The following is a 27,294-nucleotide window of genomic DNA, read 5'->3' as shown; positions in this document are numbered from 1 at the left end:
AATATTTAAATAAGGTGGAGTTTTGTGTTGTCTTGGTGTAATTTTTATGTTGTGTAATTCTAAGAAATTCATTTTTATAATCACTTTATGTCTGAGTATATTTGTAATGAGTATTTTTGATATTCACATATCTGAGTATTTTTGTGATGAGTAATTGGAGTATTCACATGAGTTATTCATTACTCATAAAGGTGTATTTTGGGTATACATATGTATGTGTTTGTGGAATTCTTGGATTTGTAATTTTACATTTTGTTTGTGTAGTTATGTACTTTTTGCAATGAAGGTGTGTGCCTTTAAGTATAGCAAATTAATTAAAACATATTTTAAACAGATTGTTGTACCTTTTGTTTAGTCAAAGGAGTCACGTGTCGTTTGTAAAATTCATTTTGATCTGGAATGATTGTTGGGTTTTGGTGGCAAGTTGTGTTTTTGTATCGAATTTTTTATTTTGGTTTTTGGAAGTTTTAAACCTAGCTTTATTGTGTATTGATTGACTATATCTATGTATATAAAAAAATATTTGGTAAAATTTAGTAACAATAGTTGAGCGATTCAGACCTACTTTTACTTATAACCAATGTTGTAGGTAACTATGAAACTCAGCGAAGTTTTAATGGGAAGAAGTACAGAAGTTGAAAAACCTGATTAGATTTTGTTTTATTTAATTTATTTTCATTTAATTGTAGATAATTTCAAAAAAAGATTTAAATTAATTCAACTTTTATTATTTATCGGTCAATATAAAATTAATTCATACAATTCACAACTTAAATTAGTTTAATTTCACTTTATACATATTTCTGAAAAAATTTAATTACAATCCATGTAAGTTAATTTAATATAAGTTAACTAAATTTGAATTGGTTTTATATATTGTAGTTTAAATTTATTTAATTCACTTAATATTCTTTAATTCATTAAATGAATATTTTATAATTTAATATAATTGGGTTAAGTGTATTTTAATATAGTTTTAATTCAATATGTAGCAAAAAAATTTAAAAAAATATGTTTGTATGGTTCGGGAATGTTGCATTTAATTTAATTAGTTTATTTAGTCCAAATTAATTTAATTAATTTTCTTTTAATTTAAATAAAGGTTTTGTTTTTAATTATATTGCTTAATTTATTTTAGGTGAAAAAAAGTAGCCTCGATTTTTTTCAGCATAATTTTGGGTCTCAAAAATATTAAATTTGTATCCTGAGAAGATGGGTATTGTGGTCATACCAAAAATCCAAAATAGAATCTTAAAGAAAAGCTACTTAAGATTTCAGGAAAGTGTTCATCTACAATGCCAACGGTTCGATTCTTTTAAGTTAGCTTATCGACTTTTAAAATATCTCAAAAATCGACCTCTAACTTTGCTTTCCTTGTAAATTACTTATATCATACAGATGTTTGGAATCTGGGGCAGTTTTTGGTAAGATGAAGAAATCGAAAAGTAGATTTCGGTTAATGTGTTTGAATGCCTTAAAGGACATTCAAACACATTATGAAAGTCGCGCAAGATAATTATTAAGACAGCATATCATCGAATAATTTAAATAGTTATCAAAAATTTTCAAAAACGAAAATATTTTTATAAAAATTTCCTAGATAATAAAGCAAAAATTATAAATATTTGTATTTTAATTAAAAAATTTCTTCTGGAGCTAAATCCACATGTGGAGTATAATCATTTATTTATCACATTGTGTAATTTCAAAAATTGTAAATAAATCGAGGAGTTGTTGAAAATTCGAATTTAAATTCTCAAATACAAAATCACATTTTCACCAAATGCCCAAGGCAATTTCAATTTCACACATTTTCCAAAGGATTCAAAATGAATTTTTTCAATTACTCAAACGACACGTACCCCTTCTCATCGGTGGTTTGATCAACTTCGGTTATTTGAACTTCGGATTCGCGACGCTTCGAGGTCTTCTTGACCTTCTTCGTTTTCTTAACTTCCGATACGCTTTGCATAATTTCAACATCCGCCATTTTTACTCCAAAAAAAATCTCTTTTCTATCTCAAAACAAGGCGTTACTTGATATGCTCAAGAAAAGAAGCGACTCGTTTGTAAACTTGAAAAACAAAAAATTCGAAGACTTTTGAAGCCTTATCTCGAGATGTCCGTTTAACGTAAGTGTACCGCCCGCGTTTGACCGACTAAACTTTTTCGCTTGGAATTTTCTATTTTGGCCAACGTCAGTATCGTTGGCTATGGTGGTCTTCTATGGTCAGCGCTCTTTGATTTTTCGAAAATTAAAAATTTATTCTCGCACTTTTTTTGAAAAAGAACTCAAATGTATAAGCAACAGACCGAGTAACAGTTTGTATCTTTCAATTTCGAATGGGATTTTCAAAACGTAGAAAACTCGCCAACAGAAATTCAATTCGTAGATAAAAAGACAGACAACTGGCCAGCAAAGAGCCTCATGCATCTCAGGCATGTTCTACATGAAACATAAAGTTTTCCCCTAAGGAGAGTGAGATTGTTATTTACCCCCAAAATGCGAGAATATTATTATCCACAGAGAGATCGAGAAAAAGAGAGAGGGAGAGATCAACTAAAAACAGCTGGTGCTTTAGGGAGAGAAACAGACTGCAATGAAAATAAATACTGCTTTTTTATCTATGGCCATCATTTTTCTGAATGGGAGGAAAGGCACAACACCCAACACCAGAAAGTTGATTGTGGCCCCCTTTTCAAACAACATAGAACAAGTGCTCTGCCCGTACCATTTGTTGTTGTCAATGTAAAAGTCAAGTGTAGTGGCGAGAAAATGAAAAAAAATATATATATTAAATTCAATCAGAGAAAGAGAAATGTGGGAGAGAATTTCCTGAGATCTTTAATTTCCCCATACGTTTCGATTGGAGAGAAATTTCACCCAAAAGTTCTTAACACTACTAGGAAAAACATTTGTGTGAAAGTCCTATTAAAATTTTGTACTCTCTATAGCTTCCCATATGACGCCCTGCTGTTGGAGTACATGCGTATTTGTTTTTGGTTTGTTTTTTTTTTCTTGGGAGAAATATGGAACACATTGCTCGATAGTCAATAGTTTGAGAAAAAAAAAACGAATAAACGAATCTATTTTGATCGAATCCATTATGCGAGTGGGAATATTGTCGGTATGTTTTGGCATCTGGGTGTAAGCGAGCAATGGCCGACAGACCCCACAAGCGAATTGCTCCACCGCCATTTAGACGACGTCAATCTTTTTTCGCCTGATTTTGATTGATTTCCGTCCCATGAGACAAACGTAATAAGATTTGTGATCTTTGGAAAATAGGTTTGGAACGAATATTTTGGGATGATTTTCTCCATAAATAAAAGATCTTCCAGATTCATAAAAGCACTGTAATGTGAAAATGATGTTTAGCTGTATCTGGACACCCTTTATATGAACAGTGAAAACTCAGAAACTTGGACATTGTGAAAACCAGACACCTATTTTTATACCCTCCACCATAGGATGGGGGTATATTAACTTTGTCATTCCGTTTGTAACACGTTGAAATATTGTTCTAAGATCCCATAAAGTATATATATTCTGGGTCGTGGTGAAATTCTGAGTCGATCTGAGCATGTCCGTCCGTCCGTCCGTGCGTCTGTTGAAATCACGCTAACTTTCGAACGAACCAAGCTATCGACTTGAAACTTGGCACAAGTAGTTGTTATTGATGTAGGTCGGATGGTATTGGAAATGGATCATATCGGTCCACTTTTACGTATAGCCCCCATATAAACGGACCCCCAAATTTGGCTTGCGATTGTTCTAAGAGAAGCAAATTTCATCCGTTCCGGCTGAAATTTGGTACATGGTGTTAGTATATGGTCTCTAACAACCATGCAAAAATTGGTCCATATTGGTCCATAATTACATATAGCCCCCATATAAACCGATCCCCCGATTTGGCTTGCGGAGCCTCTAAGAGAACCAAATTTCATCCGATCCGGCTGAAATTTGGTACATGGTGTTTGTATATGGTCTCTAACAACCATGCAAAAATTGGGCCACATCGGTCCATAATTATATATAGCCCCCATATAAACCGATCGCCCGATTTGGCTTGCGGAGCCTCTAAGAGAAGCAAATTTCATCCGATCCGGCTGAAATTTGGTACATGGATCCGGTTGAAATTTGGAACATGGTGTTAGAATGTGGTCTCTAACAAACACGCAAGAATTTGTCCATATTGGTCCATAATTATATATAGCCCCCATATAAACCGTTCCCCAGATTTGATCTCCGGAGCCTCTTGGAGGAGCAAAATTCATCCGATCCGGTTGAAATGTTAGTATAAGGCCGCTAATAACCATGCCAAAAGTGGTCCATATCGGTCTATAGTTATATATAGCTGATCCCCAATCACACAAAAATTGGCCCATATCGGTTCATAATCATGGTTGCCACTCGAGCCAAAAATAATGTACCAAAATTTTATTTTTATAGAAAACATTGTCAAAATGTTATTTCTATAGAAAATTTTGTCAAAATTTTATTTTATAGAAAATTTTGTCAAAATTTTATTTCTATAGAAAATTTTGTCAGAATTTTATTTCTATAGAAAAATTTGACAAAACTTTATTTCTATAGAAAATTTTGTCAAAATTTTATTTCTATAGAAAATTTTTTCCAAATTTTACTTCTATAGAAAATGTTGTCAAAATTTTATTTTGTCAAAATTTTATTTCTATAGAAACTTTAAACTTAATTATATATGTATTTAATCGGCCTTTTTTAGTTTAATATATACCACGTATGGACTATGTGGTATATATTACGGTGTTAGGAAGTTTTAAGATACCTTGCCATCGGCAAGTGTTACCGCAACCCAAGTAATTCGATTGTGGATGACAGTCTTCAGTAGAAGTTTCTACGCAATCCATGGTGGAGGGTACATAAGCTTCGGCCTGGCCGAACTTAGGGCCGTGTATACTTGTTTTAAATTAATCTACGGAAATCAAAGTTCAATAATACTGGAAGGCTCACATTTGAGCTTACATTAGGTTTAGGTTCTCACAGTTTGGTAGATTGGCAAAAGTTTTGATGTTTTGGTAGATTTTGCAAAAAATTCCTCTCCAACTAAGAATTTATGAAATTTATGCAAAAATTGACCAAATTTTCTATATAGATAAAATTTTGTAGAAAATTCCTATAGAAATAAAATTTTGGGAAAATTTTCTATAAAAATTAAAATTTGACAAATTATTTTATAAAAATAAAATTTTGACAAATTATGCCATAGAAATAAATTTTTTACCAAATTTTCTATAGAAATAAAATTTTGAGAAAAGTTTCTATAGAAATAAAGTTTTGAGAAAATTGCTTATAGAAATAAAATTTTGAGAAAATTTCCTATAGAAATAAAATTTTGACAGAATTTTCTATAGAAATAAAATGTTGACAAAACTTTCTATAGAAATAAAATAATGGCAAAATTTTCTATAGAAATACAATTTTGACAACATTTGCTATAGAAATAAAGTCTAGAGAATGTTTTATATAGAAATAAATTTTTATTTATTTTTTATATAGAAATAAATTTAGAGAGTGTTTTTATTTCTATAAATTTTGAGACAATTTTCTATAGAAATAAAATCTTGAAACAATTTTCTTTTGAAAAAATTTTATATAGAAATAAAATTTTGAGAAAGTTTTCTATGGCAATCAAATTTTGAGAAAAATTAAAATTTTGAAAATTTTTTGTGTTATTTCATACCCAAAAAATTGTCGCTTCTAAGAGAGGTTATTCATTCATTCGAATACCGAAAAAAATGAACTGTTTTATAGTAAGAATGAACTACCTCGCACGAAAATTGAACTAAATTTTACTCCACAAAGGGCTGTTAAAACCAGGAAATTTATGCCCTGTTGTACTTTTTAACTGCAGTTCACGAAATTACATCATCTCATAGAAGTAAAAATTAACTAAAAGTTAAGAAGAAAATCATTGGCGCCAAATCATGACCATTTTAACCATACAGTAGTTCATTCTTACTATTTTTGGGAATCGTACGAAAATTTTCTTTTGCTTTAGTTCATATTGAACTTATGTGTACGGTCATTGAACTTTATACTCACGTTTAGTTCATAAAATTTTTAAGCTGTGGAAAATTTCGATAAAAATAATAAAATTTAACTACAAGCAAATAATTTTTTTCCAATAAAAATAAGTTAAATTTAGCGTTAGTTTAACTACGGGAATTTTTTTCTGTGTAGGAAGCAAATTTTAATTTTTCGTTTTTTCAGCTTTTTTTCTTCATATGCCATCAAAGTCCTTTAAAAACGAGTTAACGACAACTTTATTTTCCAAATTCAGAGAGAAATTCCAGTAGAATTTATGATATTTCAAGTAAAAAACGCCTTTAAATTAAAGTGTTGAAAAACATGTCCTATTTTTTAACGATTTTTTGCTTTGTATTGAAGATGCAAATAGACAACAAATTTAAAGACAATTTCATGAATTTTAAAGAATTTTTCTGAATTATTAATGTCAATTTGACTTTACCCCAAATATTTTTTCTTTCATGTTATGATACCAATTTTTAAGTCAAATCGCTTAATTATAAGGACAATACAACTTCATTGAAAAGTTTATCGACTTTTGGACAAGGAAAAAAACTTTATATTAGAGAAATGCGTCTTCTATGCTAAGCAAAATTTGCATTCGTATTTTAAGGACATGAAATCTTTGGCCTCACGTGTAGATTTTTTTCAGTGTAGATTTTTTTAAATTTGGTAGATTTGTGGTAAAATTTTCTTCAAAGTTTGGTAGATTGTTTTTGGCATGAGTGGCAAACGTGTTTAGAATACGCGTTTTTCCTGTTTTCTAAGATAATTTTATGTCAAAGAATTTATAAAATTATTTAATAATTCCCTCTTGACTTTCATATAAAATTTTCCCAATTTAAAATAAAAGATATTTTTCTTTTGTTATTTTGTGTTGGGTGAAAAAAAAACTTGTTTTTATTTTGTATGGGAAATGGTATATGGCGTGTATTTCTAATGTGCACACGACACCCATGGATTTCTGGCCAAATCGATAGTACCCGTAGCACACCGCAATCTATGCCAAATGATCGACACAGATCTGTCCGAATCCAGCCATTAGAACCATATGCCTCTTTTCAGCATAGCCAAATTAAAGTTCACAAGAAAAAACAAACCCCAAGCAAAACAAGAAGAAGAACACTTTAGGAAGGCTAAAAGTAAAAAACAAATCTGCACATGTAACGTTTACTAGCCTATTTTTTGGCACTTCTTAGGTTATTGCTTTCCAATGGAATAGGCATTTGTTCTAATTGTGCCCATCAAAATCAATTTTCATGTTTTACAAGAAAACAAAAGTGTTTTTGAATCGTTTCTCTCTTATTACGTGTAGGGTGAGATTGTTGTTGGAATTTTAATTGTATTCAATGGACCTCACCATAACCATTCATTATGGTTCAATGTTAAGTCCTCTTGTTTTAGCATGGGATTTGGGTGAATTATTTTAGCGATTAATTTTGACATTAAACAACAATGTATAGGGGATCTAAGATTCAAAAAACAAAAAATTATAATAATAATAATAAGAGGACCCCTTTCTCCTTCAGACCACTGCATCATACAAATATTTTTACAAAAAGTTCCCAAATAATTACCTAATAACCACAAATGAATTTTTGCCACTATTAAAATCTCTGTGTATGTGTAGCATATAAAAATAGAATTAAAATTTCAAATTAGCATCATCGGTAGGTGAATTATATAACAACAGCGGGAACCAAAAAAAAAAAACAAAAAATCAAAATTCAATATGTCAGTCACCGTGAAATTTTGAGACATCCTATAGACAGTGCCAAAAATTAACCAGATTTAATAAATTTTGCAATTGGGATCAGCATGATCTTGGCTAATGGGATTGTTTTTCTAGACGAAGAAAACTTGCATTATTATTTAGACAATTGAAATGAAAAATTTTCCTATGGCAATATTTTGAAATTAGTGTTTTATTATCGATATATATTTATCCCAAACGGGAATGGTTGATCAAAATCCATAACCAAAAATTGTCTAGGAATTTTATTTGAGACATAGTCTGACGCCTTCGAATTTGAAACTGAATATAAATTAAATATAACCCAGCAAAAAATAATTGTAAATTTGGAAGCAGTAAAATTATAGCGTCCATACTGTAGGCACTACTTTTCCTCACAACATTTTCAGTGCAGAATACAGCGCTTCATTCTACACCTATAAGACGAGCAGCGACGACGAGCATATGTAAATAATGGTGGAGCTGAAATTGGCGCAGCTGACTTTCACAAAGGTAAGCGGGTGCTTCGTCTCTCGCTTACAAGGTTGCACTTCTGTAAAGAAGGATTGTTTGTGTATTTTATCACGAATTCATACGAACTATGTGGCAAGTTACGATTTCATGCTCTGCACATCCATATTTTGAAAGCGTTGAAATTCATACATAGAAGAAGCGCATTTAAGTGGCACATTTGATTTTAAATTCATCGATGAATTCCCTGCAAAGATATGTGCTGCTTGACTTTTTTCCTTTAAAAAATAGCTGAAGTTTTTTGCTGTGAACCCACAAGTAAAAAAATCGAGCGGGGCCGACTATATCATACCGTAAACCACCCCTACTGAATTAGTAAACATAAGCATCTGTTGGGTATCATTTTATCACTATCTGAACAGAAATGTCTGATATTAGGAGCTATAGTTGATTCTGAATCTATAGAGTTAGTATGCCCCTAATATTGAGTCAATTATAAAAAAACAGAAAAAATCGCTCAATTAGTGTGGGTAATAAATCCAAATTTGTGAAACTTCGGAAATATATTTAAGTAAGAGCTACATGTAAATCTAACTACGATTGGCTAATACTTCATTATATGAAATTTGAGTAACATTGGTTCATAAATAAGGGTCTTATGGCCAAATTTGGGAAAATCGAGCGATGCTTATATATGGGATCTATATCTAAATCTGAACCAATTTGGATGATATTTTGCAGGTTTGGTTGATACCACAGAAGGTTACATTGTGCTAAATTTGAGTAAGATCAGTTAATAAATAAGGCTATTATGCACTGAAAAAAATATTGTCGTGAGGTCAAAGATTTCATGTCTTTAAAATACGAATACAAATTTTGCTTAGCATAGAAGACGCATTTCTCTAAAATAAAGTTATTTTCCTTGTCCAAAAGTCGATAAACTTTTCAATGAAGTCATATTGTCCTAATAATTAAGTGATTTGACTTAAAAATGGGTATCTTAACATGAAAGAAAAAATGTATAGGCTAAGGTCAACTTGACTTTAATAATTCAGAAAAATTATTTAAATTTAATGAAATTGTCTTTAAATTTGTTGTCTTTTTGCATCATGACTACAAAGCAAAAAATCGTTCTAATATAGGATATGTTTTTCAACACTTTATTTAAAAGACGTTTTTTACTTGAAACACAGCATAATTTCTACTAGAAGTCGAGTCTTAATTTGGAAAATAAAGTCGTCGTTAATTTGTTTTTAAAGGACTTTGATAGCATATCAAGAAAAAAGCTGAAAAAGCGAAAATTTAAAATTTGCTTCCTAGAAGCAAGTACACAAGACCTAAATTTAAAAGAGAATTGTGTCTTAAAAGTATCCTTACTTGTATTCTCCGCTTCTTTGGCTCGGAATCAATACCAAATTTTTTAAAGACAAAATCTTTGGAACCGAGTATGCTTTTTTTTCAGAGTGACAACATTTTGCAAAATCGGGCAATACATATATATGGGAGCTATGTTTAAATGTGAACCAATTTCCATGATTTTTTTTTCACATATAGTCAGTACTACATAAGATTAGAGTAAACCAACTTTGAGTAAGATGACCAAATTTGGGAAAATCGGGCGATACCGATTTCGATGAAATTTGGCACACTTAAAGGGTGGTAAACTAGATTACTTTGTTGCAAATTTGATGCCGATCGGTTGGTAAATGAGCGTAATCTGACCCCATTTGTCGAAATCGGGCGATACATATATATGGGAGCTATATCTAAATTTAATCCGAATACTTCCGAATTCAATAGCGTTTGTCCTTGTGCCAAAAAACAAAAACACCACATACCAACTTTCATCAAATAATTGCGACTGGAATCCTGCGAACAACAAATACATGGACAGATCGACTCAGGAAGTGATTTCTGGTAGGCACATTTTTTGGCAGATTAAAGTTATTATACCCTGACCACTATGTGGTTTAGGGTATACTAATTAATTTCATATTATTTAAATGCATTCATTTAATTTAAATCAGTTTAACTTAATTTAATTCTGCCAAGTTGCAATTTTTAAAAAGTGACAATCGCAAAAAGGTGGCATACAAATTTTGAAAAAATGGCACACTTTCTAAAAAAGAGAAAATACCAATTAAATGCATTTATATAAATTTTTGAAATAAAATAGTGGAATTACATTTTTCAAGCTAAGTTTCAATTATCCTACCAATCATTTTATCACCACTTGAAGTTGTCATTTCAGGGATGTAACAGGATTTCCCTACTATAGACAAATTCCGTTGCATAGTTTGAGGCGACCCATATTTCTGATTGAAATTATTATGGTATGCGAAGGATGAAAATGTGACCACAAATAGTATTAGTAGCTTAAACTCGATTATTTGTTAGGGCATCCATTACATCCGTAATCATCCTTCAGTTTTTTTTGTGCCAATTGACCCCTATTTTCAAGCAGTTGGAATTTTATACTGGTCATGGGACTGGTTGTATTTGGCCGGTTGGTAGCCACTTCAAGCATTTGTCTTTAGAACACAATGAACACATCCAGTAACCAGTTTAAATGTTACTATCATAGGGGGTTCTGGCCCTTTTGCATCTATAACAGGGCCAGTTCTATTTTTAGATATATTTTTTCAGTTATATTTTCCCTACATTTGTTCATTTTCTACCAATATCACAAAAATTTTAATTGACGTTTCGACGCTATGTGTTCAATGGCGTTTGTGGCTGAGTGTGTTAAGGCGTTCTGTTATGGTGTCAAGTAAACCCAGGTTCAAAATCTGGTCGGAGCGAAAAAGTATTTCAAATTGTAAATATTAGATAAATTAAATATAAATATTTGGACTGTCTCTCTAATACGCCTATTTGAACCGGTTAAAAACAACCGGTTGAAGGATTGGTTTGTAGGTATCTATGTGCGGGTCAATTGACCCTTCCTATGACAACTCAATCTTAATTTCACCGGTCACCTAACCGATTAAAGGTTATAAACCGGTTATAAAGGACCAACCGGTTTGGGACCAGTCGCACGAGCTGAAGGGCACTGGTTATAACAGGATGGCTGATAAGTCCCCTGTCTGACACATAGATGGCGTCTCTAGTATTAAATGCATATTATTTTTATATAGTACCAACCTTCAAATGATTCGTGTGAAAATTTGACGTCCGTAAGTCAATTAGTTTGTGAGATAGAGCGTCTTTTGTGAAGCAACTTTTGTTATTGTGAAAAAAATGGAAAAAAAGAAATTTCGTGTTTTGATAAAATACTGTTTTCTGAAGGGGAAAAATACGGTGGAAGCAAAAACTTGGCTTGCTAATGAGTTTCCGGACTCTGCCCCAGGGAAATCAACAATAATTGATTGGAATGCAAAATTCAAGCGTGGTGAAATGAGCACGGAGGACGGTGAACGCAGTGGACACCCGAAAGAGGTGGTTACCGACGACAACATCAAAAAAAATCCACAAAATGATTTTGAATGGCCGTAAAATGAAGTTGATCGAGATAGCAGAGGCCTTAAAGATATCAAAGCAACGTGTTGGTCATATCATTCATCAATATTTGGATATGCGGTAGCTCTGTGCAAAATGGGTGCCGCGCGAGCTCACATTTGACCAAAAACAACAACGTGTTGATGATTCTGAGCGGTGTTTGCAGCTGTTAACTCGTAATACACCCGGGTTTTTTCCGTCGATATGTAACAATGGATGAAACATGGCTCCATCACTACACTCCTGATTCCAATCGACAGTCGGCTGAGTGGATAGCGACCGGTGAACCGTCTCCGAAGCGTGGAAAGACTCAAAAGTCCGCTGGCAAAGTAATGGCCTTTGTTTTTTGCGATGCGCATGGAATAATTTTTATCGATTATCATGAGAAGGGAAAAACCATCAACAGTGACTATTATATGGCGTTATTGGGGCGTTTGAAGGTCGAAATCGCGGCAAAACGGCCCCATATGAAGAAGAAAGAAGTGTTATTCCACCAAGACAATGCACCGTACCAAAAATCATTGAGAACGATGGCAAAAACTCATGAATTGGGTTTCGAATTGCTTCCCCATCCACCCTATTCTCCAGATCTGGCCCCAGCGACTTTTTCTTGTTCTCAGACCTCAAAAGGATGCTCGCAGGGAAAAAATTTGGCTGCAATGAAGAGGTGATCGCCGAAACTGAGGCCTATTTTGAGGCAAAACCGAAGGAGTACTACCAAAATGGTATCAAAAAATTGGAAGGTCGTTATAATCGTTGTATCGCTCTTGAAGGGAACTATGTTGAGTAAAAACGAATTTTGACAAAAAAATGTGTTTTTCTTTGTTAGACCGGGGCCTTATCAGACAACCTGTTTAGGTATGGATGGAATAATATAGGCATATTATATCAGAGAACTGTAGAAACTAATCGATCAAAACATAAACTTAAATAAACCAGCTGTTGATGATCCATTTTAACTTCATATCTCTTAAAATCTACATCATTAACAGGGACATGTGTTATATGTTATACACAAGAAAATGTTATTATATGTACGTGTATGTACATTTCATAGATTTCAGTTGCTAATGTTAATAATGAGGTTCAGCTGCGTGTGGTCTTGTCCTTGGATATCGAAATCAAATTCAAATAATTGAATTTTCATGAACGCAAATCAAAATATTTGCACACCAAATGGCATAACCACTGAGAGAGAAATGTTTAGCTTCCGTATATATCCGTATAGAATACTATTTGTAATTATTGGCATGGTGAAATATACTAAACAACTATACAATGTTAAAACAATATACTTGGTTTAAACATTTGGGCCGCCAATAAAAATTCAAGATAAATCGTTACTCTTTTCGGGAAAAAATCGTCAAATCGACAATTCATTTTGAAATTCGGCAATGCATATAATACATATTTTTTGGTTAAAAACAAAACAAAAATGTGTGTATAACACTGAAGCAAAAGACCCGTGGTTCCCGTTTTGGTGATTTTAATCCGTTATTTTTATATATAACTTTAGATTCGATTGTTAAAATAGGTCTGTTCGCGCATTTTGCTAACAAAAATTATTCAGTAAATACTAGAAAGAGAATAAGAGTGTATTTTACTCTCTTTGCTTAAAATTGCTGAGAAGTAAAAGCCCCATTGAGCAACTATTTGCATAATTAAAATAAATCTTTAGATTTAAAATAAAAACGCTTCAAATATAGACTAAGACTTATTTAGAAGATTTTGTATCTTTGGTTTAAAGTATTTATTTTTTTGGAATTATGATTGTGATAATTATCCAAATTTATTATTATTTTCAAAATCGGCATTTTCTAAAAAATCAGCAAAATGTAAATAAATCGACAAAATAAATCGACAAAATGTAAATAAATCGACAAAATGTAAATAAATCGACAAAATTGGCAGCCCCGCATTTGATGCATTTGAATTGGTTAAAACAGAGAGAGAGGGACAAAGAGCGCGAAAAAAACTATGCAAAATAGAGAGAGATATAGATAAACACAAACCGTTATGAAGTCAGGTGAAAGAAATGCCACGTTATTCACACACGCACAAATGTTTTCCCAATATTTTGGGTTGTATTTTGTAAGCCTATATTCAAACCATATGTATGTATGTAAAATTAATTTTGGCGGTATTCCCAGAATACGATTACCTGCAACATTAACAAGGTTTTAAAATACCCTACTTATAGCCAGTAGTAGCTTATAACCGGTGGTCGTTATAAACGTGTTTGACTGTAATAGACATTTTTGGAATCATATTCTTCTTGGGGAAAATACTTCAAATTCGTTGATGTTAATAAAATACTATTTTTCATGTGTACTTTATTGTTTGCTTTCTCTAGCACGGCATAATTGTATTGAATACCCTATGTACTATTTACCATTATAATATTCATCATTTCTTCACACTTATATCGGCCATAATCGATGCCATTATATTTGAGAGAAAAAAAGAGAAATTTCATCATTTCGATCGACGATTAGCATTTTTTATACAATATAATGAAAACACTTTGCAATTAAATAAATCATGTTCATTAAATTTTGGTTTCTATTGAATCGATTAAATTTTTAAAATATATATAATTCTTTGTTTTATTGGCATTATTGCCTACATTAGGGTGGATCAACAAAAACTTTATATGAGATAAAATTAACAGTGGCTCGATTTATTTCAGGCTCTCTTAGATAATTCAGTCCATTGTGATACCACATTAACTAAAAATTCCTATTACATATAAACTGGAAAAAAATATTGTGGTGACGTCAAAGATTTCTTGTCCTTAAAATACGGATGCACATTTTACTTAACAGAGAAGACACATTTCTGTGATATAAAGATTTTTTCCGTATCCAAATGTCAAAAGATTCATAATTTCATAACAAGTATTTATGAAAACAATATATTATGTAAGTGTACACATTTTTTATGAAAAATTCCATAAATTTATATTTATGTAAAAATTCATAATTTAGTTTTTTGTGTGTAACGCAAATTTCACTTTTTTTCGTTGCACAAAATATTTGTTTGTAGTTAAATTTTATTATTTTTTGCGACATTTTCCACAGCACAATGAAATATTCTTTTTTTTAAGTAAGTCCCAAACATTTTATGTACTAAACCTGGGTATAGAGTTCAATGACCGTACATATAAGTTCAATATGACCAAATGCGGAAGAAAATTTTCGTACGATTTCCAAAAATATTAAGAATGGACTACTGTATGGTTAAAACGGTCATGATTTGGCTCCAATGTTTTTTCTTTACAAATCTTTTAATTGCACAATAATTCTATTACCTAAACCTGATAACATAGTATTTGGGACATCTGATGATTTCATAAACTAAGTCATTATAATAAGCATTTTGTTTTCTGTTTCTTTTATGTATTTGAATTAGATTTTATTTTGTAAGGAAACTATCGAATGGAACGACTATCCACGGTTTGCAGTTCTACTTGTATGACCATATTCAAAATAATTCATTCGCAGTTTATACACGGATGAAAAAGACTGTTTTTCATATGTTTGGGTGCAAAACTTACTCAAATTATTTAACACATTATTTTTAAGTGCACGCATATAATGTTCATAAACTAGCATAACATGTTTGGGACATATATGTTAATATGTTAGAACATATTATGTTTGGGACATAAAATGTTTGTAAATATAATATGCTTAGATGCAAACATATATATAATTTGGAAATAGCCTATAAACATATATGTGTTTAGCAAGAGAGACCTAGAGAGTACACGCAAAAAAATAATTCTTTCCTCCCAAACGAAATTTTAGACAAACAAAGTTCGTTTCTCATTTGCTTTTCGCTGTAAGGAAGTGTATTTGGGAGAAAAGTATATACTTTTCATGATAAACGTTTATTCTTTTCCAGGATGTAAAAACAATTTCATAAGGACAAACTCAAAAACAATTGCATTTTCCCTCACATCTTTCTCACATCCACGATGTTTTTTAGTTCTTAACACCTTTTCATGTAATACCAACAATGTAGAAGAAATTATACGATTTTATAAATTTTTAAAATTTTTTTACCTTTCGCCTGGACGGAGAATCGAACCGCGGACCATGCACTTTATAAGCCAACACACTAACCACTGAGCTATGTACCTGTTATGGTCATCAATAGATAAATATCCATATATAGTAGTATATAGTTGTATTTATATTAGAGGTGTGCGCGTGACACGAAATTCTCGTGACTGTGCGGGAATGGGACTAAAAAAAATATGTCGTGCATGAGCGTGCGTGAGAAATAAAATCGGTTCGTGAATAAAATTTCTGCAAAATCATGCTCACGAAAAAAACTCAAGATTTAATTCATACTCGTATGTTAACTGAAATTAATTTATCTCTCGAACTATATTTTATTTTTGAATTTTGTTACCTCTGCTGATTTCCGCTTGGAAAATGTCGTGAGCCTCGTGAATCACGTGAATTGTCATGAACCGTGCGTGAGCGTGCGTGAATACTGACTTTCATTTCGTGATTGTGCGTGAGTGGGATTGGCTACCACACGAACCGTGCGTGAGCGTGCGTGAATAAACATTTTGCTTCGTGAATGTGCGTGAGTGTGAGTGAAATTTCAGTCACGCGCACACCTCTAATTTATATAGCATAGCTTACGGCGCCCACGAACCGAATAAAAAAAGTTTTTTTTTTTTTACATATATTCCAGATATGTTCGGAAGATTCCGAAAAAATTTTCAACATTACATTGTACACGCAAAGAAAAAAAAACGTTTGGAAAACGTGTACCGAAAACGTTTTTCTTTTGTTAGAGTTTTTTGAATTGCTTCGAAAAGTATACACTTTTATCACCAAAAAAATTCGTTTGTTACACAATTTTTATTTTTTCAATAAAAAAAGTTATTTTTGAAACAACAACACAGTCCATTCCGTTTATATCAAACACTGTTCTTTTCTGACTTTAGGTCTTTAATAAGACACATTTTACAGTTCATAGTAAAAATTTAATATAGTAGAATGTAATGTTGAAAATTTTTTCGGAATCTTCCGACCATATCTGGAATATATGTAAAAAAAAACTTTAGTCGAAGCAGGGATCGAACCCACGACCCTTGGCATACAAGTCCGACGTAGCAACCACTGCTCCACGGTCCCAAACTAAATGTATTTTTCTGTTAAATAAACTTTGTTTAATCGGCTCGTGGGCGCCGCAAGCTATGCTATATTAATATAACTTATATGGATAATTAGCTATTGATGACAATAACAGCTACGTAGCTCAGTGGATAGTGTGCTGCCTTACAAATTGCATGGTCCGCGGTTCGATTCTCAGTCCAGGCGAAAGGTAAAAAAAATTTAAAAATTTATAAAATCGTATAATTTCTTCTACATTGTTTATATTACAGAAAAAGGTGCTAAGAACTAAAAAACTTCGTGGAAGTGGGAAAGATGTGATGGAAAATGCAATTAGCCAGAAAAAAATTTTTTTGAGTTAGTCTTTATGAAATTGCTTTTACATCCTGGAAAAGAATAAACGTTTATCACAAAAAGTATGTACTTTTCTTCCAAATACACTTCCTTTCAACGAAAAGCAAATGAGAAACGAACTTTGTTTGTCTAAAATTTCGTTTGGGAGGAAAGAATTATTTTTTTGCGTGTAGTATATTAAATTTTGAACTGTAAAATGTGTTTTATTAAAGACCTAAAGTCAGAAAAGAACAGTGTTTGATATAAACGAAATGGACTGTGTTGTTGTTTCAACAATAACTTTTTTTATTGAAAAAATAAAAATTTTATAACAAACGAATTTTTTTGGTGATAAAAGTTTAAAATTTTCGAAGCAATTCAAAAAACTCTAACAAAAGAAAAACGTTTTCGGTACACGTTTTCCAAACGTTTTTTTTCTTTGCGTGTAGACAGAATTTACGTGGTAAAAGTACGGTAAAAAATTTTCTTCGACTTTTTTGTATATGGGGCTTCAATGAAAAAAAGTAAATGAAGCAATTAAAGCACTCTTTTTGGATCTGAAAACAATTTAAAAAATTAAAGGGTTTCTTTGCCTTTTCAATTTCTACATATACGAGTATATAAAGATAAAACATAATTTTTGGAAATTGTCATTATTTCATTTGTCCTTACTGTGTTACAATTCAGAAAATTTAAATTAATTGTGAAAAATGCGTAAAACAAATGATTTCCGTACATTACCTCAAAAGAACTTTTTGTGATGTGTATTTAATTTTTGGATGTACATTAAAAGTAATGACTTACGTAGAACTTTGTTGGGTAGTTAAATCAAATACACCACACATGGTGGCATTTTATCGTTATCAGATGGACAATATTTACATTAATTCACTTTCGTGAAAGGATGTCGTTAAAGCGAGAACATTGGCTACGATTATTTCTATGGGTTTGAGTCTTCGCTAGAACTTTAAAATTGTCTCATTTCTTAATCTTCGCAAGCTAGCTATCCCTTTGACCTTGTCGAATATGCAACAAAATGAGTCAGAAAATATTTTCACTGCTCATAAATTAATTTTTAAAATTTTAATGCATATTCGAATTTTCTGCGCACAGTTATGGCCGAAAAGAAAATGTTAATTAAGATTTTCATTTTAAAATCGCTAATGATGCAAAACAAAAATTAATGTTGACTTTTGACAGTTGTTATTAAAGTCATAATTTTCATTTTGGAAGCCATAAAAGATGTTCCCGTTCACATTAAAGAGCAGCATCACCACCACCACTCAAGTCGTCTGTAAATATAGTCGAAATTTTCTTATATTGTTGTTTTTGTTTGGTTTGTTAATATTTTCTTTCTGTCTTACATTATTTTCTGTATTTATAGAAAATGATGCTGTATGCAAAAATTAAAAAAAAAAAATGTTTTTTTTTGCTCAAATATGAAATATGAAGAAATTTCTGTGCTGGCGATGTTTACTCGGTTGTTGGATCTGTTTTTGAGTTTGTTGCTGGTGTTTTTGCCATTCATTGTTGTTATCGGACATGATGCCACCATCAAAAAAAGGTGGAGAATATATCCCACCCTTACTCCTCCCCCCCACCATAGTGTGGTTTTCATCGTAAAAACTTTTTGAGATTTTTGTTGTTGTTGTTGTTTAAAATGCAATTTTATGAAGATTATTTATCACATGTTCTAGATTTTTAGACGAGTATTAAAAATAATTATTGCAGAGGTATTCTCATGACATGCCTGAACGGACCAATGATCGTTTGCCGTGATGCTCATCAACACCTTCATAATCCATTCCTCGATTGGATGGCATCATCTATGGTCACTCGGTTCATGAGGCTAGAGAAGAAGAAATTACCAGCAATAGAAAATGATAAATTTTTTATTTTTTGCATTTAGTTGTGTTTTTTTTTAATTCTTAATAAATATTTAGCCTAATTGTATATCCATGTATCCAACGAGTACACATATGAAAATGATAGTTCTACACATTGCCATCTCTTTTATGTCAAAATAAATTTAAGATCCATCGTAATTTTTAACCAAGTCAAGGTTGAATATAATTTAATAGTGAACAACAATAACAGACTTAAATTTCGTTGATAATCAAATTATAAACTAAATAAATAATGTTCCAATAGGAGGTGTTATTTTGTTATTCAAAATGTAATTTAATAATAAGGAGGAACCCAAATGGCCACCAGGACCATATCCTAAAATTTTGCATAGCCAAGTTTGCAAAGTTGATGACGAATGTCTTTGATAGCCTCACGAATACTATCGATACAGGACTTTTGGCATATACCTCATCTTCCACATGGCCGATTCTATGTTAAGGAAAGAATGGATGTAGGAGTGAATTTGCAAGACTAGGGACTAATTTAAATATTCCTGGGGGCAATAGGGACTTAAGCTCGGCCAAGCCGAATCCTAAATACCAACCACCATGAATAAAATACAATTGTTTCCTTTTCGTCGTAGCGGGTTATTTGAAAATATATCGAATCTAATGTGGATTTAATGATACATTGAAAAGAATATCGACCTAATATGGAAGATTATGTGACCTAAATTTTAGGGGACACAATTTACACAATAGGACAAATTTCTTTAGAATGATGAAATTTTAGTTAAAAGAACGTTTATAATCTATTTATGCATCAATTTTTTCATTCAATTTAGGACAAAAATTTTGGAAATTTTGTATCCCTCTGTTAAAGTCGAAGATCTCTGAAGTAATGCAAATTTTCCTCAAAGTAAAGGAAAATATTTTTAATTTAAACAAATCGTCTTTAAATTAAAGGTCATATTGAATCATAAGATTTAAGATAAAAACGCTTCAAATATATGCTAATTTGAAGGATTTTACATCTTTGGCAATAAAGTTTTTTTTGAAATTAAGAAAAAAAAAATTACTTTGAGGTATACGTAATAATTTGGCATTTGTTTGTACGTGAATTGTTTTATTGATATATCGCATAAAATAGAATGATAACTCGATAAAAGCTTTAAATCAAGGATAAACAAGTATATACGGCCGTAAGTTCGGCCAGGCCGAAGCTTATGTACCCTCCACCGTGGATTGCGTAAAAACATCTTATAAGTACTGCCATCCACAATCGAATTCCTCCTTAAAACCTCCTAACACCGTCTTCTAAATTATATGTACGTCCATACGTGGTATATATTAAATCAAACAAGTATATACGGCCGCAAGTTCGGCCAGGCCGAATCTTATGTACCCACCACCATGGATTGCGTAGAAACTTCTACGAAAGACTATCATCCACAATCGAATTACTTGGGTTGTGGTATCTTAAAACTTCTTAACATCGTTTTCTAAATTGTGATTTAGTCCATACATGGTATATATTAGACAAAAAAGTTATGTATAGTTAAGTCTACAAATAATTACGAATCGATATGGACTTTTTGTACGTAGAGAGCCAGAATTGAAATATGGGGGTCGCTTATATGGGAGCTATATACAAGTATGAACTTGATATGGACCAATTTTTGTGTGATTGGGGATAGATTTATCTGAGGGCCATATATAACTACAGACCGATATGGACCTAGTTAGGCATAGTTGTTAACGACCATATATTAGCACAATGTACCAAATTTCAACTCACTCGGATGAAATTTGCTCCTCCAAGAGGTTCCAAAACCAAATCTCGGGATCGGTTTATATGGGGCTATGTACGATTATGGACTGATATGGACCACTTTTGGCATGGTTGTTAAATATCATATACTACCACCACGTACCAAATTTCAAGCAGATCGGATGAATTTTGCTTCTCCAAAAGGCACCTGAGGTCAAATCTGGGGATCGGTTTATATGGGAGCTATATATAATTATCGACTGATAGGAACCAATTCCTGCATGGTTGTTGGATACCATATACTAACATCACGTACCAAATTTCAACCGAATGGCTAGAATTTTGCTCTTCCAAGGGGCTCTGGAGGTCAAATTTGGGGATCGGTTTATATGGGGCCTATATATAATTATGGACCGATATCGACCAATTTTTGCATGGGAGTTTGAGGCCATATATTAACACCACGTACCAAATTTCAACTGAATCAGATGAATTTTGGTCTTCCAAGAGGTTCCGGAGGTCAAATCTGGTGATCGGTTTATATGGGGGCTATATATAATTATGAACCGATGTGGACCAATTTTTGCATGGTTGTTGTAGACCATATACTAACATCACGTACAAAATTTCAGCCGGATCGGATGAAATTTGCTTCTCTTAGCGGCCTCGCAAGCCAAATCGGGGGATCGGTTTATATGGGGGCTATATATAATTATGGACCGATGTGGACCAATTTTTGCATGGTTGTTAGAGACCATATACTAACACCATGTACCAAATTTCAGTCGGATCGGACGAAATTTGCTTCTCTTAGAGGCCTCGCAAGCCAAATCGGGGGATCGGTTTATATGGGGGCTATATATAATTATGGACCGATGTGGACCAATTTTTGCATGGTTGTTAGAGGCCATATACTGACACCATGTACCAAATTTCAGCCGGATCGGATGAAATTTGCTTCTCTTAGGGGCCTCGCACGCCAAATCGGGGGATCGGTTTATATGGGGGCTATATATAATTATGGACCGATGTGGACCAATTTTTGCATGGTTGTTAGAGACCATATACTGACACCATGTACCAAATTTCAGCCGGATCGGATGAAATTTGCTTCTCTTAGAGGCTTCGCAAGCCAAATTTTGGGGTCCGTTTATATGGGGGCTATACGTAAAAGTGGACCGATATGGCCCATTTGCAATACCATCCGACCTACATCAATAACAACTACTTGTGCCAAGTTTCAAGTCGATAGCTTGTTTGTTCGGAAGTTAGCGTGATTTCAACAGACCGACGGACGGACGGACGGACGGACATGCTCAGATCGACTCAGAATTTCACCACGACCCAGAATATATATACTTTATGGGGTCTTAGAGCAATATTTCGATGTGTTACAAACGGAATGACAAAGTTAATATACCCCCCATCCTATGGTGGTGGGTATAAAAAGATCGATCAACTACGTATATAATTCAGTTTGACAAAATTTTCTATAGACATAAAATTTTGACAAAATTTTCTATAGAAATAAAATTTTAACAAAAATTTTCTATAGAAATAAAATTTTAACATAATTTTCTATAGAAATAAAATTTTAACAAAATTTTCTATAGAAATAAAATTTTGACAAAATTTTCTATAGAAATAAAATTTTGACAACATTTTCTATAGAAATAAAATTTTGGTAGGTTATTTTTGGCTCGAGTGGCAACCATGATTATGTACCGATATGGACCAATTTTTGTGTGATTGGAGATCGGCTATATATAACTATAGACCGATAAGGACCAATTTTGGTATGGTTGTTAGCGGCCATATACTAACACCACGTTCCACATTTGAACCGGATCGGATGAATTTTGCTCCTCCAAGACGCTCTGGAGGTCAAATCTGGAGAACGGTTTATATGGGGGCTATATATAATTATTGACCGATGTGGACCAATTTTTGCATGGTTGTTAGAGATCATATACCAAAAACATGTACAAAATTTCAGCAAGATCGGGTGAAATTTGCTTCTCTTTCAGGCTCCGCAAGCCAAATCCGGGGATCGGTTTATATGGGGGCTATATATAATTATGGACCGATGGGGACCAATTTTTACATGGTTGTTAGAGACCATATACCAACACCATGTACCAAATTTCAGCCGGATCGGATGAAATTTGCTTCTCTTTGAGGCTCCAAAAGCCAAATCTGGGGATCGGTTTATATGGGGGCTATATATGTAATTATGGACCGATGTGGACCAATTTTTGCATGGTTGTTAGAGACCATATACCAACACCATGTACCAAATTTCAACAAAATCGGATAAAATTTGTTTCTCTTTGAGGCTTCGCAAGCCAAATCTGAGGGTCCCTTTATATTGGGGCTATACGTAAAAGTGGACCGATATGGCCCATTTGCAATACCATCCGATCTACATCAATAACAACTACTTGTGCCAAGTTTCAAGTCGATAGCTTGTTTCGTTCGGAAGTTAGCGTGATTTCAACAGACGAACGGACGGACATGCTTAGATCGACTCAGAATTTCACCACGACCCAGAATATATATACTTTATGGGGTCTTAGAACAATATTTCGATGTGTTACAAACGGAATGACAAAGTTAATATACCCCCATCCTATGGTGGAGGGTATAAAAAAATGACGATACAGATCTCATTTGTCGAATTTTCAGTCTCTTTTTGTGATATAATAATGAAGTGATGTACGTACGAACAAATGCCAGTTTAAAAATCCAAATAATTACAGATACTTCAAGAAAAAAACTGTTATCTAAATTCCAAAAACAAAAAAAAAAAAAAATATGCAAAATCCTCAAAATAAATCCTAGTCTATAGTTGAGGCATTCTTCTCTTAAAGCTAAAGATTGAATATATCAGATAATTTAAGGCGATTTCTTTAATTCAAAAATAGTTTTCTTAATTTTAATGAAAAATTGCCTTAGTTCCAAGACATACATCTTCACTTGAAGGATGAAAGTTACCAAACTTCGTAAGCTAAATTTAACGCAAACATTTTTTGAAGCAAAACAAAAACATTTCTTTTAATTAAAATTTCATTATACCCAGAAAAAAGTGGACCTCAACATGAACTAACCCACTAAAATATTTTAGTAATTGCAACATGATATAAATAAGTTAATTTTTTTTTTAATTGCAGAAAATGTATTAAAAATGTTGTTTATTAAAATATTCATATTTTGGAAGAAAGAAATTAGAATTAAAAATTATTAAAATGTCTTTAGCGCTATATGAAGTTCTAGACAGGCACAATTTAAGTAAAATTTACTCATTTGCGAAACTAAATTTCAGCAAACTTCACTTCGTCTTAGGATAATATAAAATATTTCATTTGTATAAAACTTTTTTTTCGCAGTTTTAGTTCATGCCATTAAAGTAAGGAAAAAAATATTTAAAATAAGAAATTTTTTCTCACATTAGGCAAAATTTAACTAAAATCATCTAATTTTCATGAACTAAAATAAAAATTTTCGTTGCCTTTGTTTGTGGGATATATTAAAGAAATTTGTCATTAGGGCTGTTTTCTTTTAGCACTGGATACCCTAAGCCGTGAAGGACTAAAAGAAAACAGAGTACTCGTTTATCCAGGACATCTCCAAAAATACGCAACACTGTCATCGGCTGTATAAAAACAATCACAGAAAAGAAGTGAAATCTTGCATTTTTAATGTATGAAATGCTCCAATTAGTAATAAATATTTACTGCTACGATTATTTATGACACTATACCACTTTGAATTACATGTTTTTCGATAAATTAGTCACAATAAAGTGCTATTGTGAATCGATGAAGCGTCACTTTATCAAAACACAATCTGGCAAGATCGGCGCACTTGCACTGGTGAGATGTTCTGGATAGAACACCGGTGCAACGATGTTGTATCCAGTGCAAAAAGAAAACAGCCCTATTAATATTATGTAAATTGTTAATATTTGTTCAGGGTATGCTTTTTAACAACCATGCATACGTACATAGGTACGAACGAAAAATTTCGTTAAAAGTACGAAATTTGCATTGTTTTACAACCAAAGAAAGTTTTCATTAAAAGTACGAAATATTTCGTTCTTTTTACGAAGAAAAGTTCATCCAAATTTTTCGTAGTTTAAAAGAAACAACTTGGTACTTTTTATGAAAAAGTTTCATACTTTTTATGAAACAATATCGTTTTTTATGAAATTGTTTCGTACTTTCTACGAAAAATTATCATACTTTTTATGGAATTGTTACATACTTTTAATCAAACAATTTCGTACTTTTTATGAAAAACTTTCGTAGTTTTTGTGAAAAATGTTTTTTTTTTTTTTTTAGAAAACAATTATATAGTCCAAAGTGCATTTGGTTGTAGTATCAAGTTTGAAAAATGTCATCACTACTTTACATCTAAAGTTATTGAATAACTTTTAGTTTGGTTGCTTCACTTTTGTTCATAGTATGCTGTCACCCAAATGAGAAGTAGCATAGACATACATTAAAAAATTAAATAAAGGAATACACTCAAACACATTATCAAAGACAATTTTATGTCGCGAATGGAAATCTTACAACTTCAAAGAAACTTCTTCGTTATTTCAAAGAAAATGTTTCGTAAAATATTCATAAATTCGTAAAAAGTTCTTCACAAAAGTCATGAAATTTGAAGAAAGTTTCATTAAAAGTACGAACTGTTTACGAAGAAAATTTAATGTAGAATATTTCGTAGACGTTTCGTACACTGAAAAAACAGTGAACCCACCAGGAAGAAAAATTTCGGGTAATTTTAGAAAATTTTGAATATTTTTAGAAAATTTTAACTAAATAGTATTACAAACGCTGGCATCACGCCAATGTCATTAAAATAAGTCAATATTTTTCGACAAATTCAAGAAAATTTATTAGACATAATTAAGTTTTTTTTTTTACTTGTTAAAGAAAAATTTGTAGTTTTAAGGAAAAATTTGGAGTTCAAAATTGCAAGAATGTCTTTAGTGACATACGAAGTTCATGATGAACGCATTTGTAGTAAAATTTGCAAATTTAAAGAAATACTGAACTATTTTGTGGAAGACACACAAATTTAGTTAATATTTATGCTGCAAAAAATTATTAGAGTAAAGGAAACTTTCTCCAAACATAATAATTCCATGAACTAAAATAAGTAAGTTAAATTGACTTTAGTGAAATAGAGATTTCACTTTTTTTGAGTGTATATTCGTAAAATGTTCTTCGTAAAATTTACGAAAATGAATGAATGAATTTCGTTGTTTTAATGAAGAATTCACGAAGAATAGCAAATGAAGAATTCTTCATAAAATTAACGAAGATAATTCTTTCGGTGTGGACTCCATATGACGAGTTTAAAATATCTTGCCATCGACAATTGTTACCACAACCCACGTAATGCGGCTGTGGATCGCAGTTTTAAGTAAAACTTTATCCGTAATCCATCATAGATTGTCGGACTTTCGACAGTAGTTTGAAATGACAGCCCGATTTGATTCCGGCTCACTTACACTATTTAGTCTATTGTGATAAGGTTTCGACCGTATATTCTCGTTTTTAACTAAGATTTCTTAATTGGAAAAATTACATACTTATACCCTGTTTCTGCATGTCGAACGAAACCCCAGTCGACTGAAAAGCAGTCACTCGAATTCGAATCAATTTGGGTTTCTCTATTTTTGAAAGTTCATATCGTTTGTATGAGAGTACATTGATTATCAAAAATGAGTATTTTCAAATTTTTAGCCTGAGAATTGATTCAAATTCCAAAACTGTTTGTTAAACCTTGTTTAACAATAATATATGTGATACGCTGTATTTAGTTTAAGCTCTTAAGTACTAAAAAATGTAATATAAATTTGTTAGTATTTTTATCTGTCAATTTTGCGAACAATGCGAAGTTTCTTAATTAAAATACAAAATGTAACTTCCTCTTTTGTCAACGTCAGCCGAAGTATCAACATCGCTCAAAGGATGGTAAAATAAATTGTACTTATAAAACTGAACTTGGTCTCGCTTTATTTTTCTCCCCGCTATAGGTAATCATTTCCTACATTGCTCGATAGGATTTGTAGTAGATTTCTACTCTCTGAAATCTACGCGCCTAAGAAGTCATTAGCTATGACTTCTCTCTTTTATTTTGTTAAAAGAAAGTGCTCTGCCACTTTCTGCCAAGGTTTTAGTTTTCTCTTTTTTACAGAAAGTCTCACACTACTTTCTTCACTGTTTTTACTTTTTCCTTGACACTTATTGTATATGTTCGTTTGCTACTCGACAACAAAATATGAAGTGACTTGCCTATCGACATAGAGAAACCCAAATATTTTGTTTTTCATTTGAAACACTCTCGTTCGAGAAACAGAGTATTATATTTGTGTATAGTTTTTGTTCTAAAATTATATAGTATAATCGTTAATTTGAAGTAAA

The 27,294-nt window shown here is 32.1% G+C and overlaps 1 protein-coding gene across 6 annotated transcripts in view; it reads right to left on the bottom strand.

Annotated features, from left to right (window-relative positions):
* Window positions 1-27,294, bottom strand: part of Lmpt (four and a half LIM domains protein limpet) — a 539,983-nt gene that overhangs the window by 73,789 nt on the left and 438,900 nt on the right. The window contains exons 1-2 of one of the 6 annotated variants that reach the window (XM_075308104.1): window positions 1,863-2,289; window positions 273-294 (exon numbers count right to left, since the gene is read on the bottom strand). The exons of 4 other annotated variants lie outside the window; for them this stretch is intronic. In XM_075308104.1, coding sequence (XP_075164219.1) covers window positions 273-294; window positions 1,863-1,990 — 150 coding nt within the window. In that variant the 5' untranslated portion in view covers window positions 1,991-2,289. Of the gene's footprint in view, window positions 1-272; window positions 295-1,862; window positions 2,290-27,294 lie in introns of those variants that run through there. One more of the 6 variants, XM_075308105.1, reaches the window with a different exon arrangement.

This window comes from Haematobia irritans, chromosome 4 (assembly GCF_050003625.1).
Source record: "Haematobia irritans isolate KBUSLIRL chromosome 4, ASM5000362v1, whole genome shotgun sequence".
NCBI classification, from domain to species: Eukaryota; Metazoa; Arthropoda; class Insecta; order Diptera; family Muscidae; genus Haematobia; species Haematobia irritans.
This window is presented reverse-complemented; position numbering and strand designations above follow the sequence as displayed.